This window comes from Chenopodium album, chromosome 10 (assembly GCF_948465745.1).
Source record: "Chenopodium album chromosome 10, dcCheAlbu1.1, whole genome shotgun sequence".
NCBI classification, from domain to species: Eukaryota; Viridiplantae; Streptophyta; class Magnoliopsida; order Caryophyllales; family Amaranthaceae; genus Chenopodium; species Chenopodium album.
The window spans coordinates 59,881,490-59,897,314 of record NC_137843.1 but is presented as its reverse complement, the minus strand read 5'-3'; the positions used below and the strand labels follow the sequence as shown (position 1 = coordinate 59,897,314).

General features: G+C 34.4%; 2 protein-coding genes across 2 annotated transcripts; one reads left to right on the top strand and one right to left on the bottom strand.

Annotated features, from left to right (window-relative positions):
* Nucleotides 1–447: 447 nt before the first annotated feature.
* LOC145564397 (glutaminyl-peptide cyclotransferase-like) lies at nt 448–7,690 on the bottom strand. Its single transcript, XM_081624707.1, has 11 exons — nt 7,375–7,690; nt 6,556–6,612; nt 5,975–6,010; nt 5,245–5,309; nt 4,500–4,563; nt 3,465–3,582; nt 2,846–2,943; nt 2,105–2,175; nt 1,983–2,010; nt 1,655–1,709; nt 448–903 (listed from the first exon to the last, which is right to left on the bottom strand). The coding sequence occupies exons 1-11, from the start codon at nt 7,651–7,653 to the stop codon at nt 800–802; spliced, it is 975 nt and encodes a 324-aa protein (XP_081480833.1). The 5' UTR covers nt 7,654–7,690; the 3' UTR covers nt 448–799.
* A 3,796-nt stretch (nt 7,691–11,486) lies between these two features.
* On the top strand, nt 11,487–14,996 carry LOC145562755 (heat shock protein 90-1-like). The gene is made up of 4 exons (XM_081623126.1): nt 11,487–11,825; nt 11,925–12,066; nt 12,723–13,003; nt 13,229–14,996. The coding sequence occupies exons 1-4, from the start codon at nt 11,688–11,690 to the stop codon at nt 14,777–14,779; spliced, it is 2,112 nt and encodes a 703-aa protein (XP_081479252.1). The 5' UTR covers nt 11,487–11,687; the 3' UTR covers nt 14,780–14,996.
* Nucleotides 14,997–15,825: the final 829 nt, after the last annotated feature.

Below are 15,825 nucleotides of genomic sequence, written 5' to 3'. Positions count from 1 at the left end.
ATGACTCTATATTTTCTTATACATAAATCACATTATGTTTTTAAAGAGTTGAAGATCGTGTGAAACAAGTAACAATACTGTAGTACGTAAATTTCAAAATTGACCTGGCAAATTTTGATCAACCCAAAGACGGATCAGAATTCGAAACCAAAAGCCTAAGGGCCTGTTCTCTTACGTTGAAATTCAGTTCAGTTCAGCTGAGTTCAGTTCAGTTCAGCTCAATTCAATTCAGTTCAGTTCAGTTCAGTTCAGTTCAGCTCCTAATTTCCTTCTCTTATAAAATATTCATTTCAGTTCAATTCAGTTCAGTTCAGTTCAGTTCAATTCAGCTGAGTTCATTTCAGTTCAGTTCAGCTGAGTTCAGTCAATGAGAACAGGCCCTAAAACAATATTCCAAAATATACGAAGTATAAAGGAATAAATGGAAAAGTAACCAAATCCGACTCGAAACCGTAAGGAGTAACCTATCTTTGTTCAAATAAAAAAGAGTTGGACATCATGATAATTACAAGCTTTTACCAGAAGTCCCCAAAGCTTTTCTAATGATTTGTATTCTATGTATAGCAAAATAAATAGAGTTACAAGTATTGAGATGGAGAGAGCTCGCAGGTGTCAAATTCATTGGCACCCTGCAAAACAAAACGCTTACTACCAGAGCTTTGCTTAACATTCCAACTTAGCTGACCAGTAGGAACTATCAACCGGATCCGACGGGGACTGTATATACAAACCCAGCTCCATTTGTATCAAGAACAAAAAAATAACTAATTTAGTATCTTTGTTGGTGTGGCCTGCTGCTCTAGAAATGAAATTGCTCTCGGATACATAGCTGCTTAATATCTACACTTTCCTTCACTGGTTGCAACTTGATCTCATACAGCTTCGGCCAAAGTTTACCAGTCACTGCAAGGAAAGAATGTTATAAACCCAACTAGGTCATGATGGACTTAAAGACCTTTTTGTACTCTATTAGTCTTCTCCTTAATCTAAAATTTTTTACCTTTTACTGTAATACACATGAGGCACAAACGAAAGGGGCAATTGAATCTAGGACCTAATAAACCTAGGAGGCTAAGGCCTTAATCAGATCCAGTATCTTGTACGGGGTAATACAGATGTTTATAAGTCTGGCCATTACAAATTAGACAGGCAGCCAAAAAAAAAAAGCATTGATCTACAACTATCAAGCAGACTAGCAGAGAGCTTGCTTAATGATGTTCCCTGCGCATGTTAAAGAACCAATATTTACTCTTCTGTTATACAAATACTAAACATCTATTAACTGTTATTTATAGCAGCTTAAAATTATTACGAGTAATAATTTACATCATAGAAGGAATGGTCCAATTAGGTTTAGAAATATATCAGAACGGAAAACTTACAATGGAGACAAAGCTAATTAAGGAATGTTGATATTAGGCTAAGAACAAAGAACGAATTTAGAGACTGAGGTAAATCACCCAGCTAAGTCGCATTGGGCTAAAAAGTTATGTGGGAAAGGGCATAGGAAGAGCAAAAAAAAAACATTTACTAGTATTTATCTCATCATTTAAAGCACTGTGGCTTGTGAATGAAAGTTTCAAAATATCTCTGCTTATGCATTGCTAAAATTGATTGATTCCTCATGCAGGTAACATGCAAAGAAATAGCTTACCAAAGATGCGCTGTTTACTGCTGTCCCAAGCTATGCCATTCAAAACGTCAATACTCTACAGAAATGTAAAATGTCATATATGAGAATTTAGAACCTTTTTCCCTCTAAAGGATACCCTATTGCAGGGCTCACAACAAAACCAGTAGTCCAGTACCCACCCCCCAGGCCCCCATCATGTGCTAACTATAACACTGAGGCAATCACAGCAGGCTACATAAGAAAACTTTCAAGAATATCACTTGTAAAAAGACTCATTAAAAAAATTACGTAATAATAATAATAATAGAAAAATAAAATCATGGGCCATCTGATAGAGTCGAATTATTACCTTTTCACCAGAAGCTATCAATCCTTCCCTGAAAATTTGGGCAAAAGAAAAAGGTGTTAATATGATATTAGGAAGAAAAAATAAAAAAAAAATGAGATTAGTTGCATAAATTCAGTGAGCACCTCAAATTGGGAAGAAGAATCCACCCAACCACAATGCCATCTCCAGGTGATATTTTAGCAATGCAATCAGTCTGCCCACGAAGAACGAATCAACTTTAGAAGGCTCACATGGCCCCAAGAAAAACACGTGCTACCAAGCCCCATTACAAGCAACCTTCAGGCCTCATATTTACCCACCCACCCAACCCCCCCCCCCCCCCCCCCCACCCCAAAAAAAAAAAAAAAAAAAAAAAGCACACACACACTCTTTAGGCTTCCTAAGAAGCATAGAAAAACTTTCTAAAAATGGAGTTATTACCCATAGAAATAATGAATTAAAATTATCTAATGTAAAAGAAGACTTTCAAAGTGATATGAAACAAGTTGCTCAATAAGCACTAGTAATTAGCCCATTTATAAAAGATATTACAAAAGCTGCTGTCAGCACTAAAATAACGCCCTCTCATAACATAAGTACATAACCAGACTCTTGGCTAAATTATAGAGAAAATTGTCAACTGCCAGCATATAATAAGTATAACTTTTTGGAACTGAAGTAAAGTTGGCCTCAGATTTTGAAAGAAAAAAGATGAAATATTTCACATGAGTTGGCACTGCCAGGCTGCAAGCTCAATATGCAAACACAGATGCTTCAAAAAGATTCAAGCAAAAGTTTACAGACTCAGTGAACTTCTCCGTAGGTTTGAAAACACAAGCAACAGAGCAGAAAGCCACAGTATTACAATTATATAAATGTATTACCATCCAAACATTTGCCCACACTTCACCATTCACAAACTCTAATTCATTCAGGTTGTGTACTTCAAGATCTTGATATCTAATGGTTTGCCTTTGAATTTCTGTAAACAAGCGCTAACATAAGTAAGGTTAAGTATGTCATTAACTAAAAGAAAACAGCAGAGCAGAAAAATATTCTTCTAAAGAACCAAGGGTATATGAGAAATGTTATGTGCACCCACACCTGAGCTGAGATTACATTCAAATTACATAAGTTTCAGAAAAGATAGCAACGAGTAGAAAAGTAAACAAAAGACAGACATTGAAGTTGAAGGTGCAGTATTGCACAATAACAGTTCGTGCACATACTTACTCCCACTGTACAACAGCAAGTGAATGACATCTTGGCATGCAAGTTTTATGTATATGAAACCTAAGATCTCATCTGTTCCACCTTTTTCCTATTGAATTTATCTTTGGGAGGGGGAGGGGGAGGGGAGTAGAGAGGCGGAGAATATTCTAAATGTCAGACTGAGGAAAGATAATACACCAAATAGCAATGTGGGGAAATAGCAAATGAACTTTGAGACCACGGATGTTTCGAATACTAAATGAGAAGAGCAGTGAAATCATAAACAGGTACCTTTCATAGTTTGGGGATCATATTGATATAATGTTGAAGAGCCATCACTTCCAAACAAGATTTTACCATCAGTAGCAAGTCCCCAACCATCATTCATTTGATGCGTAAATGATGCTAGCTGCAAGAAGCATGTAGGCATAAATAAGTAAAGCATCTAAACTAATCAATCAAAGGCATTAAAAAAGAACACAAAACAGGAGTCCATGAATTAGATCAGCTATAACCAATTGACCTAATATTTGTTTTAAAAATTTGTCAAACGAACAAAAGATACACATAACATCCACGGCAGGTGCTTTCACTACAAGTCTACAACAATCTTTTGATATGGTGTTGGTGAATGAATCAGCAATAACAAGCTGTGAGGCTTACTATTGAAATATGAAGAATGAATACTATGATCAAAGAAAAGCATAAATTATGTACAGCAAGCTCAAGTAAGGTGCAAGGAAAGAAGACATGGGAAAATAAGAAAAAGAAATGGAAGAAACAAGGAATGAAGTGCATACAAAACATGTTCACTTTGGACATCATATACCCTATTTGATTCCATCTCATACCCACAATCAAGATAATTTCACAAGTCACAGAACAAGTTTAGCAGTCTTCACCACACTTGAACAAATTGGAGTTTTAGTTGAAGACTATGAGCAGTCAATTGCATGCCAAATATTTAAAATATTGTATCACAGATAAAACCAGACATACATCAAAACTATGATTGAAGTTTACTTAACAGCTATAAAGCTTTAAGTATCAAAAATCAAAATGCAACAAATCTCATAACAGCAGTCAAAAAATCAAAATGCAAGGTATTTACACAGAAGACAGTTCTTTATTAACCAGCAAATGAAACCAAAATGGACTTTATTGAAGCAATGTGATGCAAATCCAGAAGATATGGGTAGGCCAGACTTCCAGCGAGATTTAACATCAATATTTTATGGCAAATCAGACAATACATAATACTCTTAAGTCGTAAAAAATTATAAACAATAAAAATAGATCAAGATGGATAAAGAATGTAACACAGACTCTGTTAAAATTTTGTCTGTCATAGATGTAACCAATTTTCTGCAACCACGTAAGTTGATACAACCTACAAAGGCAATAATCAATGATTTAGAAAACATATCAAAGTACTGTGCCACTGAACATTTTCATTCACTTAAGATGAATAATTAGTGTTAAAGTAAAAGAAAATAGATTAGGTTCTTCAAAGGCATACATAAATTATTATTCTGAGATTCATTGGAGAGGAAGTTATAAATTTCAGAAAACTATAGTATAAAATAGCCGTCTTTGTGCCTTGATATACAAGACCTCTTTCTTTGACATTTATAAATAATGGCCAATAATACAGCCACAATTATTTGCTTGCTAATTTGAGATTTCTATTTGGCTAATCGAAGGACTTGTTCAGTTACCATTTTTCTAAGTCAATCGTTATGTCCATTAGACAAAGATTTCTCATTTATGGTGCAATTAAATTTCCCTCTATCATAGCCTATGAACTTGTACCAAACTATCAAATGAAGGACAAGAGCGTATGCCGTATATGTGACATAAAAGAAGCTGCTTGTTTGACAACATACCCAAATGTTGAGAGCAAGCCAGCAGAAAACTATGCTAAGAAAAAGAATCATACAATCACAGCCACTCAACTGGACATACATTCACAGCCACTACTAAAAATCTTAAGGACTTTTCTACATACAGCATTAACGAGAGAATGACCAAAAGTAAAAAAGTTATTACTAAAACAATTAGGGATACATACCTTTCACCAAAGAGAGTTAATCCTTCCCCAAAAGAAGAATAATCCATCTTATACTCAGCCTCAACCTGTTAAATCAAGGGATGCAACTATCAGAAGCAGTCAACAAAACTCAATAGATGAAAAGCATAATAAATATGTGCTCACACGTATAACACGAATAAATTTCATCTGGGTATACAGGGGGAAATAGTACAGAAAATTAAAATCTAGAGCCCCTCTACACAAGCAATAAATTGGCACAGTAAAAAATTAAAATAAAATACTAAAAAGAAAAGCGCATGTGGAAGATCTTTGCAATCACCTATGAGAAGGAGAAGAGCAACCAGCAAGAAAATAAAACAGCTAAATTAAATCTTATACTGTTCAAGCGAACTTTGTGGTATCTTATCGAAGCCCCAGATGCTATGCAGGTATAACATAAACACCAGTACAAACTACCATAGTTAGTCCCGATAATACAATAGCAGGTATATCATTATCACCACTGTTGAATTTAATAGGACACCAACTCTTGGATAGTTTAATACAATGGGAGAGTCTCTAAAATTCCAGATTCATTCAAGATGCAAAAATTTCTATTTAAATATAAAAATAAAAACAAAACCTCACAGGACAAACCGACAAAGATATTAAAACTTCCTAGACCATGTTAGATCATCAAGTTCACAAATTGAAGTGGAAATGAACATAAAGTACTTTAAAAAAAAAAAATTAAAAAAAAAAAGTGTACCTTCCCTGTTTGTAGAGCAACTCTCCTCACGGCAGACTGCAAGATTTAAATTGAAGTCAGATTACAAACATTAAAATATCCAAACACCAACAACACGGATGTATAGTTTAATTTTTTTATTTTTTATTCTGACAATTTTATTTTATTTAATTTTTTTTTATTTTGGATGATAGTGGAAAGAAGGTTAGAGGGAATAGAAAAGAAGAGGAGCTCAGAATGAAAGAATAGTTTTGAGATGGTTCCATCAGAAAGAAACATTGATGAACCCTGATTTCCTTTCTTAAGATTGGAGTGGGAAACAATATAACAAGGACAGTAACAGTGGCAACAGAAAACCAACAGGTATGGCAAATAACAGTAGTCTAAAGAAGTCAAAAGGTGTGTAGTCTACCTCTAATTATTTTTAACTAGAAGAGAGAGTGTTTTCGAAGGAAGAGTTGCAGAATAACTTGAAGTAGTATCATCAAGCAATGGCCTTGTTATAACTTGTGCACTAAACAGTTAATCATGCTTGATTCATGACATATTGAAGTTCTTACTTCTTCCAAGCATACCAAATCAAAACTCGAGGAAGAACTCACCTGGCCATAAAGACCAATTGATTCATAAAGAGTGTCATTTTTCCAATATAGAAGCCCCTGGAAAAAGACACATATTGATGTTAATCTCCGGCAACACACACATGTATAATTGCTTGTTTAGCACAAAACAACAGCCACTTGGCACACTCAGAATTGAAACATCTAAACTCAGCATAAGCACACTCAAATGACCCACCACTCCGAACCTCATTCGATATAATTGGAAAATTTTAGACAGCTCCAGCCACAACATGTAATTTAACAATATACACATTAAAATTTGAAAGCTTAACTTCTTAAATCTAGACTCGTTGAACATCCTACAGATAAATTCAAGGGATAAACTATCATCGACAAAGTCACCCAATCGATTTTAATCATCCTGATATGGCACATTATCTTGATCATCTAAATCCTACAGTTGACCACTTCTTGTTGTGACAACATCATTACAATCCAATGATCCAATCTATATCAGAACGAACACTAGAGCAAAAACCTATGAGCTAAGTCTAAAATTTACAAGTGAAAAACCCTAAATTCAGGAATTCAATGTATTCTTATCACACAATTCTAAACAAAATTATCATCAAATCTGTCATAAATGTGCAAACCCCTTTCCCTCCAAGATAAATCATGAACTCATAACAATCAGAAATTCAACGATAAATTAAATTACAACAGAAAAACCCTAATCGCAACCAACAAATTTCATGTAATTTAGCACAATGAGCATAATTTCTCAAATGATTAATCAATTGCAACAATCAAAATTCATACATAATAACAGGAACCAACAACAACTTGAAAAATTCAAACCTGGGTAAAAGCTTTGGGATCATGGGGAAACTCATTAACAACATCAATGGAAAAAATCTGATTAGATTGAAATTTCTGGGAAATGTGAGGGAGTGCAACCCAGGCGTTCGACGAAATGCCAAAAAGAACAAGGACAAAGAGAACAAGCGCAATTGGGATAACTCGAGTTAGCCATCGACAAGGAGACGAACGAGAGGGAGAAGGCATGGACGAGTGAGGAACTGAGTTGGATCGTTCAGTGAGTTTCTTCTTCTTTCTCTGGGTTCCTCCACCTGCCATTAACGATCGAGTAGAGAGAAAAGTCCAACAACTTTCTTACATCATTTTTTTAGGCAGTATGATGGTGCGTTACTAAACGAGGACAAAAAGACTTGCGTGGACCTGGTCCACAATAATATTATTGTGGACCCGAAGTCTATACACACGCAACTGACATTTCACATTATATTGAACATAGTGACCATTATTTTTAACATAGTAACCTTATTTTTAACATAGTAATCTTTATTAAAACTACTACAATGTTTAATAATATTGTGAACTTGAAATACGACGCTATTATCTTAATTTTAACATAGTGGCCTTTATTATTCATATTGATCAGTATATAAAATATTTCATTACAAAAATAACCACTTAGGCCTATATATTACCAAAATGATTTTTATTTCAACATAATGAACTTTTTTTTTAATTATAGTGACCCTTTTTTTATTAATAAAACAACCATACTTTCTCTAATGTTAATGGTCCACAATAAATTAGTGTGAACCAGGTCCAGAAAATCTTGCGTGGACCTGGTCCACAATAATGTTATTGTGGACCCGAGGTTTATACACATGTAACTGACATTATATTGAACATAGTAAGCCTTAATTTTGACATAGTAACCTTATTTTTAACATAATAACCTTTATTAAAACTAGTATAACGTTTAATATTATTGTGAACTTAAAGTACAACGTTATGACCCTAATTTTAACATAGTGACCTTTATTATTCAAATTAACCATTATATAAAATATTTCATTAAAAAAATTAACCTTTTATAACATATATATATTATCAAAATGACTTTTATTTCAACATAAAGACCTTTTTTCTATTATAGTGACCGTTTTTTTTTCTAATAAAACAACCATAGTTTCCCTAATGTTAGTGGTCCACAATAAATTAGTGTGAACCAGGTCTATTTAAGAATTTGTAAGACGAGGAATGGTCCAGGTCTCTCCCAAAAAGGACGAGGGGTGAGCAAACATAATTGAAAATTGGGGTCACCAATCCAATTAGGGTTGGCGTTGGTCGAGTCAAATGGAAGACCCATTTTAGGGGCGGGGTGGGATGGGGAGAGACATCTTGTTTACAACTTGAGTACATTATGTGGTTACTTGTAAAGGAGTAAAGTAATCCATGTGATACTGAACGAATAATTCTTATATCACTAACCTAGTATCCCTTCTAACAATGACGAAATAACTCTTGTAATACTAAGGTCTGTTCTAATTTACTAAATTGAGCTGAGCTGAATTGAACTGAGTTTAGCTGAACTGAATAATTTATGAAAGAAAGAAATTAGAAATGAGTTGAGCTAAACTGAATTGTTTATGAAAGTAGAAAATTAGAAACTGAACTAAAATAAACTGAAATGAAATCAAGCTGAAGAGAACTGGTCTTAACCAAGTAACCCACATAAAACTGTCAAAATAACTTTTGTAACACTAGTCGAGTAATACCCATAACAAATAACAGTAATGAAGTAATCCTTATGATGGTTGGTCACATGATGTTATATAAGTTCAAACTAATTTTTAAAATAAAACATTCTTATTATTTTTTTTTAAACCACATGAACATTCTTACCGGCAAAGCCTAAAAACAACATTAACAATAATTTCAGTTCAATAAAAGTAAGTTTAGTTTAGTAAAAATAATTTCATTTAAGTAAAATATAAATTCGGTTTAGTAAAATTCAGTAACTTTTGATTTTAAGAAAAAATCAGTAACTTTAAAAAACAAATATAATAGAAGATCAGCAAAAACATTTTCAGTTTTGTAAAATTAATTTCAAATTAGTTAAATAGTTTATATTCAGCAAAAAGAATTTCGCTTCAATAAAAATTAATTTTAGTTGAATTTAATAAGATGAAGTGAACGAGTTCTTACAATTCAATCTAATTTTTGTAAATAACTCATCAACAATAATTTTATTAGTTAAAATTGATTTTTACTAATACTAGTCTTGTGTCCCGTACAATACACGAGCTGTTTATTGATTTTTAAGATCAATTTTTAATCTATATGCCAAATTTTCAAATATATCATTTATACAAAATTAGTTAGGAATTGATTGATTTTGTGATGATTTGCTATCTAGTAGGGATGTAATGACTAATAATAATGTTGGTACAAATGTTCGATTTAATTTAGGAAAATTTGTAAATTACTACCCAAAAAGGGGTCCTGTTTTGAAATTACCACCCATTAAAACTTTTATTTTAAATAACCACCCATTAAATTAAAAAAGTTTTCAGATTACCACCTTTTTTGTAATTCCGGTGGTAAATCCGTTTGTGGGTCCCACATAACGGCTAAAAATGGCGAATTTGACTTTTTTGAATGTTTCCCTCCTCGATTTTTTTTCTTTATAAATTATCCAACATCAATTCACAACTTTTGCCCCAAATTTCATCAAATTGCTGCTGGTACATGTCTGAAATTTTGGAATTAGGGTTCTGAGGGCAATCAAATTGGGGGTTTTCTGCAATTTTGGAATTAGGGTTCTTGGGCTTTAAAATTGGGGGGTTTTTTGCAATTAGGCTACGTGTCTGAAATTGTAAAGGGTCCCAATTGCTTACCTCAGGCATCGCCATTGACATCACCATTTGACGGGAGCTTCACCTACGAGCTCGTAGGTGAAGCTCCTGTCAAATGGTGATTTCTTGCAGAAAAAAAAAGTTAGGGTTCTGATTCAACCCTTAAGGGATAGTTGCAAAGTTGACAGAGAATTAAAGGAAGAAAAAGGGGAAAGATTGATGCTTTTGGATGAATTAATTGAAGAAATTTATGAGAGAAGATGTTTTTTTGAGTTTAATGTTTCAATCAGAGTGTTAGGTCGAGGGAAATGAAAAAAAAAGGAAGGAAGTTAATAAGGTGGGGCCCTCAACCGGATTTTTCCACCGGAATTTCATAAAAGGTGGTAATCTGAAATGTTTTTTAATTTAACGGGTGGTTATTTAAAATAAAACTTTTAATGGGTGGTAATTTCAAAATAGGACCCCTTTATGGGTGGTAATTTACAAATTTTCCTTTAATTTAATACATTAAAAAAAATTAGCAAAATAAATAGATGTTCAAAGCCCATTGGGTTGATCCGAATCAAAAACTTTGAGCAAGGGTTGAACATTTTCTGATTCGTAACCTAAAGTGATCTTCGAGATGACTCATGACCCAAGCCTAATTGACAAGTCTACATAGTAATAAAATTCGATGTTTTATGTTTTAAACTACCTCCTTCACTAAAAAAAAAAATATTATGATATAAAAAATAAATTTATATTATAAAATTTGAGCATTATAATCTAACAATTTTTTTTTTAATAAAATTAAAATTCAATTTACATTTGAAGTATTGGTATTTTATAGAAAATAAAACTCAAAATTAAGAATTTTACCATAAAATTTTATCCAAATAGAATTCCAAACTAATTTTTAATTTTTTAAAGTCTATTTAAATATATCTGTGGCGTGACACTTGACGGAAAACTGTAACGTTAAGTGTCGCTATCTTGATTTCCAAATCCGAATCACTCCAAAGGGTGAACTGTATAGAATGCCACAAAAAAAAAAAAAAAAAAAAAAAGAAAACGTTTGGTTTCCATTTTTCGTTACCCGCAATCTTTCATGTAAACCTTCACGAAAAAAAATGTAAACCTTCACGAAAAAACCGGGAACATTCCAGACCCAACTAGCTGGCTCGAACCTTCTCGAATTCCCCTTCTTAAATAAAACACGACTCGATCAAAAAAGTAAACGCTTAAAACGCTGTCGTTTCACTTCAAAAAATTTCAAAAAAACCCACCAAAAAAACATAAAACACACTTCAAACTCTAGAGAAGGGTAGAACACTCCAGAACCATAAACACATCCCATTCTCCTATAAATCTCCCTTCCTCTTTCTCTCTCCTCCATCACAAAATCTTCCATTGTTAATCGCAAGCAAATCTCAAAGCAATTCTCTAAATCGCAACCAATTTTCTCTCTCCTCTAAAAAGCGAAATTTCTAGGGTTTTTTCTGTTCTCTTTAAGGTTCATCAATGGCGGACGTAGCAATGGGTGAAGCAGAGACATTTGCATTCCAGGCTGAAATCAACCAGCTTCTTAGTCTGATTATCAATACTTTTTACTCTAACAAGGAGATCTTCCTTCGTGAACTCATCTCCAATTCTTCTGATGTATGTCATCCTTTTTCCTCTGGCTTATGATTTTTTTTTCCTATGATTTTGATATTGAGCATTTGATTGATGATGATTTTTGTGGTTTTGATTTTGTAGGCGTTGGATAAAATTAGATTTGAGAGTTTGACTGATAAGAGTAAGCTTGATGCTCAACCAGAGTTGTTCATCAGACTTGTTCCTGACAAGGCTAACAAGACCCTGTCGATTATTGACAGTGGTATCGGCATGACTAAAGCAGGTAATGTATTTGATTGACATCAATTTACACTCGAATCACATTATGGTTTATTTATTTATAATTTGTGTGAGTGTTTAAATCCATGATTTTTATTTTTCTGTAATTTAGCTTGGAAATTTTGGATCATGCGATTATTAATTTGTTTGCAATGACGATAATTTAGAGCAATTTTGTGGTTATTGTTTGCATTGTTGTTAGTTCTACCTGATTATTCTTCATATGTACCTGAGCCCTGAGGTTGAGTATGTAAATGAAAACGTAGATGAAAATACATGATTGTTAATATGTATTTTAATGGACATATTTTGAGGTTTCACCTAGATTTTTAAGAAATTTCTCAGTTTTGTTCTTTAGTAATCAGTTAAGATCTGTACCACAGTTGTTTTTTTTCTCGTAAGCTTTATATGTCAAATTTTATGAGTCAAGCCGATTTGTATTTTTGTGATGTTAATTGAAACATAATAACAGATGTTAATTGAAACAGAATTACAGAACTAGTCTATATATTGCATTATTTACAATTAAAACTTTAAAAGTCGGATTAATATTATTGATTCAGTCTTATGTTTGTCAATTGTATATAATCTCCTGTGCACTGTGATAAGATAAATGTATGATGTATACCAAGTTTACTCAACATGATTGAATTACTGCAGACTTGGTGAACAACTTGGGTACAATTGCCCGATCCGGCACCAAGGAGTTTATGGAGGCATTGCAGGCCGGAGCAGATGTAAGCATGATTGGGCAATTTGGTGTTGGTTTCTACTCAGCTTACTTGGTTGCTGAAAAGGTCATTGTGACCACCAAGCACAACGATGACGAGCAGTACGTTTGGGAGTCTCAAGCTGGCGGTTCATTCACTGTCACAAGGGACACTACTGGTGAGCAACTTGGAAGGGGTACTAAGATCACCCTCTTCCTCAAGGAAGATCAGGTAAATTTTTATTGCCCACATTTTATTATATTCATTGTTTCACATAATCTTCCTGTTTCGTTGATTAGCTTTGAGTGATGATTGTGTTTTGATAAACTAAAATAGTAATTGCAAGCTAGAATATTAAATTTGAAATCAGGGGTTAGAATAAATTAATGTCAGTAAGAATATGATTGTATGATGTTGTTCTCTGAGTACTAATGAATCTGCTACTTTGATGTGCAGTTGGAATACTTGGAAGAGAGGAGGATCAAAGATCTTGTGAAGAAGCACTCGGAGTTCATCAGCTACCCAATTTACCTATGGACTGAGAAGACTACAGAGAAGGAGATCAGTGATGACGAGGATGAGGATGAGCCCAAGAAAGAGGAAGAGGGTGAAGTCGAGGATGTTGATGAGGAAAAGGAGAAGGACAAGAAACAGAAGAAGAAGATCAAGGAGGTGTCGCATGAATGGCAGTTGATCAACAAGCAGAAGCCAATCTGGCTCCGTAAGCCTGAGGAGATTACCAAGGAAGAATATGCTTCCTTCTACAAGAGCTTGACTAATGACTGGGAAGATCACCTTGCTGTCAAGCACTTCTCTGTTGAGGGGCAGCTTGAATTTAAGGCCATTCTCTTTGTTCCAAAGAGGGCTCCTTTCGATCTCTTCGACACCCGAAAGAAGCCAAACAACATTAAGCTCTATGTCAGGAGGGTGTTCATCATGGACAACTGTGAGGAGCTCATCCCAGAGTACCTCAGCTTTGTTAAGGGTGTTGTTGATTCTGATGACCTTCCACTCAACATCTCTCGTGAGATGTTGCAACAAAACAAGATTTTGAAGGTGATCAGGAAGAATTTGGTGAAGAAATGTATTGAAATGTTCAATGAAATAGCTGAGAACAAGGATGATTACAACAAGTTCTATGAGGCCTTTTCGAAGAACATCAAATTGGGTGTTCACGAGGATAGCCAGAACAGGTCTAAGTTGGCTGATCTTCTTCGATACCACTCAACTAAGAGTGGTGAGGAGATGACTAGCCTCAAGGACTATGTCACAAGAATGAAGGAAGGTCAGAAAGACATCTACTACATCACTGGTGAAAGCAAAAAGGCTGTTGAAAACTCCCCGTTTTTGGAGAAGCTCAAGAAGAGGGGCTATGAAGTTCTGTACATGGTTGATGCCATTGATGAGTATGCAGTTGGGCAATTGAAGGAGTATGAAGGCAAGAAACTTGTTTGTGCTACCAAGGAAGGGTTGAAGCTCGACGATGAAACTGAGGAAGAAAAGAAGAAACGGGAAGAAAAGAAGCAGTCATTTGAGAACTTGTGCAAGGTGATCAAGGACATTTTGGGTGACAAGGTTGAGAAGGTTGTAGTGTCAGACAGAATTGTTGATTCTCCTTGCTGTTTGGTGACCGGTGAATATGGTTGGAGTGCAAACATGGAAAGAATCATGAAGGCGCAGGCATTGAGGGACAGCAGCATGGGTGCTTACATGTCTAGCAAGAAGACTATGGAAATCAACCCAGACAATGGAATCATGGAGGAGCTTAGGAAACGCGCAGAGGCTGATAAGAACGACAAGTCAGTCAAAGACCTTGTCATGCTGCTATTTGAAACTGCGCTGCTTACCTCTGGTTTCAGTCTTGAGGATCCAAACACCTTTGCTGCCAGGATCCACAGGATGTTGAAACTCGGGTTGAGCATTGACGACGAAGAGACTGAGGATGCTGATATGCCTGCCCTGGAGGAAGATGCTGCTGAGGAGAGCAAGATGGAGGAAGTTGATTAAGCTGGTGATTCTCTTACAGAAATTTTTTCTACCATTGTTGATAAAGTGGATATATCCTAGTCTGACAAAGTTATGTTTCTAGTAGTAGTTTCCTAAGGCGAGTTTTTGGTCTGGTGGCTTTAAGTGTCTTCTAGTATTGAGTCTGTTCGGTTTTCTAAATCGAACTTGGTTGTGTTGCTCTATATGTAACTTGGTCAAGTTCAATAATCAATAGTAAAAATCTTTTGGTTTATTAATTCTTTTGATCTGCCTCTTTTCTCCTTAATTTGACAAATCTTCAATGTTTTCTGTAAAAATCTGCCATCCTGAAACTTTTTGGTCTTTTGAAAGCTGAAATTTACACAACTTAAATCTCCTTGCTTTTAATTTAATGCCATTCTATACCTAACTGTTGCACATTGAATCAGACTCTAATTGCCTGGATGCTCTGGATTAGGGGTCTTCTGTTCTTTGTTTGAAAACTTTGGTTTGTGCAAACATTGAACTGTAGAAGGTGGAAATGTACAACAGAAACATGAAAAATTTATTTTCGCAATTTTGTAATTTGTAGCTAAGATAAAGTGTCCGTCAAATTGAAATGAATTGCTGATAATCAATCTGTGCAAATCACCATCTAAATTTTTTGGTGAACATTTTGTCTGATGATTTTGTTCCTAAATCCTAATATTGTGAAAGTCTTGTATATATTCCGGTCTCTTTGTGAACAAAGTTTAGAATCAACATTGAACTAATGAAATATTTCTACCATTTTTAGATCCCTCTTCATTATTCTCTATTTTCAAGTTTCAATCGGGTCACTGGTCTGTCTACTTGGTTCATTGTGTAGCAAACTTTCTCTCGGTTCAATTTGAGAATTCAATAGTGTCACTACTTTGTTAGTCATTTAGATGTTCTGGTAAAAAGAGCAAGTAATGAAAAAGACAATGCATCAGAAAAAAATAATATAGAGTGTGCCTGATCAAAGAACAATTGGTTTGGGTATTTAAAAAAAATAATTTTTTTTAAAAAATGCCGATAGTTAAAATTCCCACTAATTGTTGTAATTA